This window comes from Sitodiplosis mosellana, unplaced genomic scaffold (assembly GCF_009176505.1).
Source record: "Sitodiplosis mosellana isolate CC-2019 unplaced genomic scaffold, AAFC_SMos_1.0 Smas_scaffold_4192, whole genome shotgun sequence".
In the NCBI taxonomy this organism is placed as follows: domain Eukaryota; kingdom Metazoa; phylum Arthropoda; class Insecta; order Diptera; family Cecidomyiidae; genus Sitodiplosis; species Sitodiplosis mosellana.
In genome coordinates, this window is record NW_022599434.1 from 1 (window position 1) to 3132 (window position 3132).

Below are 3132 nucleotides of genomic sequence, written 5' to 3' on the forward strand. Positions count from 1 at the left end.
TTTGAAGTAGCTGTTCAAAAATCTTTTGTGTTGGATTGCTTTGTGTCACTTTCAAAGTTTTTTCTGAAAGCAAAGTTCAACGAAAATGGACGATGATCTATTTATCATCGGGACGGCATCTTTTCTACTGATGGCCGCGATCTGCTTAAAACGTAGGAAAAATAAGCGACGTTGTTGGGTCAATCCATATTTGAAAGGACGTGATTTTCGCGGACGGTATAATGATGTAAGGAGTATTTTTATTCAGTTGCTCAAAGAAACCAATTTAGAGCCATTTTTATGCAATTTGTTCTAGTTTGCTGACATAAAAAGCTTCCCACCAAGTTTTCGTGAAAATTTTCACATGACCAACCAACATTTCGATGACATTTTCAATAAGATTGAGCAGCATTTGCAACCGGCTAGATACGTTAGACAAGACATAATACCACCGAGAGCAAAATTGGCAATGGTGTTAGAGTGAGAAATTCTTCAACGATAATTTTCTATTTGCAATATTGTTAATGGCGTCAATTAATTTCGCAGATATTTGGCATGTGGCTCGTTACAAAGACATATCGCATCTAACTATCGTGTCAGCAAGCAAGCCTTTGGTAAAATAGTTGATCAAGTCTGTACTTCCATATGTATGGAAATGGGCAATGAAATGCCAAAACTGAATAAGGAACAATGGCTACAAATTTCGAATACATTCAATTGCAAATGGGATTTTCCGAACTGTGTTGGCGCTATTGACGGGAAGCACATCGCAATAAAGTGTCCACCGAACGCTGGGTCATTATTTTTGATCTTTTTTCAATCATCTTCGTTCTATGCACTTTGAACATATATATTGATTCATGTTTCCATATACAGAAATTCCACAGCATTGTATTGATGGCCGTCGCTGATGCAGAGTATAAGTTCTTATACATCGATGTTGGTGCATATGGCTTCGAAGGCGATGCGTCCGTCTTTTTGAATAGTGACTTTGGCAAAAGCATCGTACTGAATACAATTGAACTGCCTGAAAATACGAGCATCGGATCCGTTAGCATGCCCTTTGTGTTTGTTGGCGACGACGCTTTTCCACTGACAAATCGCATCATGAAACCTTTTACTCCACCAAGAGGTGCTGGTGCACTCAGCGAATCAGAAAAGATTTTCAATTACAGATTAAGTAGAGCGCGCCGTTGTGTTGAAAATGCTTTTGGAATTCTCGTTTCCAAATTTATTTGTCTTGCTCGCCCATTACTCTGTTCTCCAGAGCGTGCACAAAAAATTGTAGCAGCGTGCTGTATTTTACATAATTATTTTTTAAAAAATCTGAGAGGATCTTACTGCTCACCTCATTTTACTGACTATTACGACGCAAACGGACACCTGGTTGAAGGAAATTGGCGAACAAATGTAAAAGATATGACACATTTAAACACAGCTCCACTAAGAAAAACAAGAACAAGTGAAAGCGCAAAGAACGTTCGAAACATTTTCAAAGAGTTTGTCAACTCCCCAGAAGGCTCTCTTGAATGGCAAAGAAGAGCAGTTTTTTTGGAATGAAAATCCGTTAAAATTAGAAAAAGAATACAAATGTATTGAAAAAACGACTAAGAAATTCAATAAATTTAGTTGAAATGTTTTCATAATAATTGGAAGATAGTTTCACTCAACACATAAATCTGTTCAATACTTGTCTTTGTTTCTTCTCCAATTCATACCTTTCAGTAGTCACATCGTGATTTCTTTCGAATGAAGTGTGTTTGCAATATCAAACTTTGGTTAAAACCTCTGAAAATGTTGAAATCATACAAATTTAAACAATAGAATTTTATTTGGCTGTTTTCGATTTATTTCATATACTTCAACAAAGAGATTTTAGTTCAATTCATTAATGCATATATGATTCGTCCACGGTCACACCAAAATTTTATTTAAATTGACCTTTTCAACTTTAATCTTTTTTATAGCAATTGAAAAATTGAACAAAAAAAACACAAAGAGAAATAAAGATATTGATGGAAACAGCACATTTTAGTGTTTGTTGATTTTCTCGAAAGCGAGAGTTATGAACTTCAAATTCAACTCGTTTACTTCGTCTTTCGTCATTTGTTGGAACAAGTTATCCAGATTGTTCCAAATGTAGGCGAACTTTAATCCAGGCTTTTCAGCTTTCTTTTGTCCGACGAAAGTTGTTAGACTTTTGGCCATTTCGAACATAGACGTTTCCACCAAATCGGGTGCCTTCTTTTTCTTCGATACCTGAATGGAAATAAAAAACGAAAATTTAAAAATGAATTGAATGAAAGTATTGAACGGAAAATGAAATAAAATGCTCACAAATGAATAAACGGAAGCACTTGAATCGTCTTCAGGCGGACGGAATGGGTTGTGCTCGCGATCGTAATTGATGTCTTCTTCCAGCGGATTCGGGAACGATTGTTGACTGGATGCAGCTGATGCTTCTTCTCCTGTTTCCGCACCCATCACAAGTGTTTTTCGGGGAAAACGTGATGATGTTGGTGTCAAGAAAGACAAAAAATCCATCGAGTCACTGGCGTCCTTGCTTGTTTCATCCACCTGCATTTCTTCACCACTATCGCCCGACTTTCCCGTAATCTTTTTCCGCTTGTACCGAAGTGCATCGCGTAGGCTCTTATATATCGTTTTGCATTCGGTCACTGAAAAAAATCACCATAAATTGAACCAATCAAAATATAATTCAAATCCAAATAATTTGAGTAAAGTATCACCATATAGAAAATGTAATTACCACTTTTGTTCATTTTGTTTGCCACCCGTTGCCAAGCCATTGACAACGCTGCATTGTTTGAGTGCAGCTTGTGTTGGAGGTTGTAAATAATTTCTTCCGCTTTCACATATTCGGCCAACTTTTCTTTTTCTTCTTGTGTCACTTTTTGATTTTTCTTAATAATAATAATAATTCTGCACCATACAGCGTTTCTTCGCCAGAGGTGGTTTATTTGATATAAATATTCTTTTATATATTTACATTATATTATATTGGTTGATTTGCATAAAATTTGTTATTCTCTCCATAATCTATTTCTTTTAAAATATTCATTAATTCTCTGTTTAACAGTATTTGTACTCGTGTTAAAATCAATTAAATAAGTATCACAGACTGAAGTATGA

The 3132-nt window shown here is 35.7% G+C and overlaps 1 protein-coding gene across 2 annotated transcripts; it reads left to right on the plus strand.

The window, feature by feature from the left end:
- On the plus strand, positions 1-1628 carry LOC129572115 (uncharacterized). 2 transcript variants are annotated; one of them, XM_055452033.1, is made up of 4 exons: positions 1-226; positions 296-459; positions 526-774; positions 856-1628. In XM_055452033.1, the coding sequence occupies exons 1-4, from the start codon at positions 86-88 to the stop codon at positions 875-877; spliced, it is 576 nt and encodes a 191-aa protein (XP_055308008.1). In that variant the 5' UTR covers positions 1-85; the 3' UTR covers positions 878-1628. The 2 variants fall into 2 exon arrangements, with proteins under 2 accessions (XP_055308008.1, XP_055308007.1); XM_055452032.1 differs by having other exon boundaries at positions 45-226; positions 526-922.
- The last annotated feature ends 1504 nt before the right edge of the window (positions 1629-3132 follow it).

Bases quoted from the DNA above. Each gene is read 5' to 3' on its own strand.
- LOC129572115 (XM_055452032.1), top strand. From the start codon at position 86: ATGGACGATGATCTATTTATCATCGGGACGGCATCTTTTCTACTGATG. The intron at 227-295 runs GTAAGGAGTATT...AATTTGTTCTAG, and splicing joins TTCGCGGACGGTATAATGAT to TTTGCTGACATAAAAAGCTT. The intron at 460-525 runs GTGAGAAATTCT...TTAATTTCGCAG, and splicing joins AAATTGGCAATGGTGTTAGA to ATATTTGGCATGTGGCTCGT.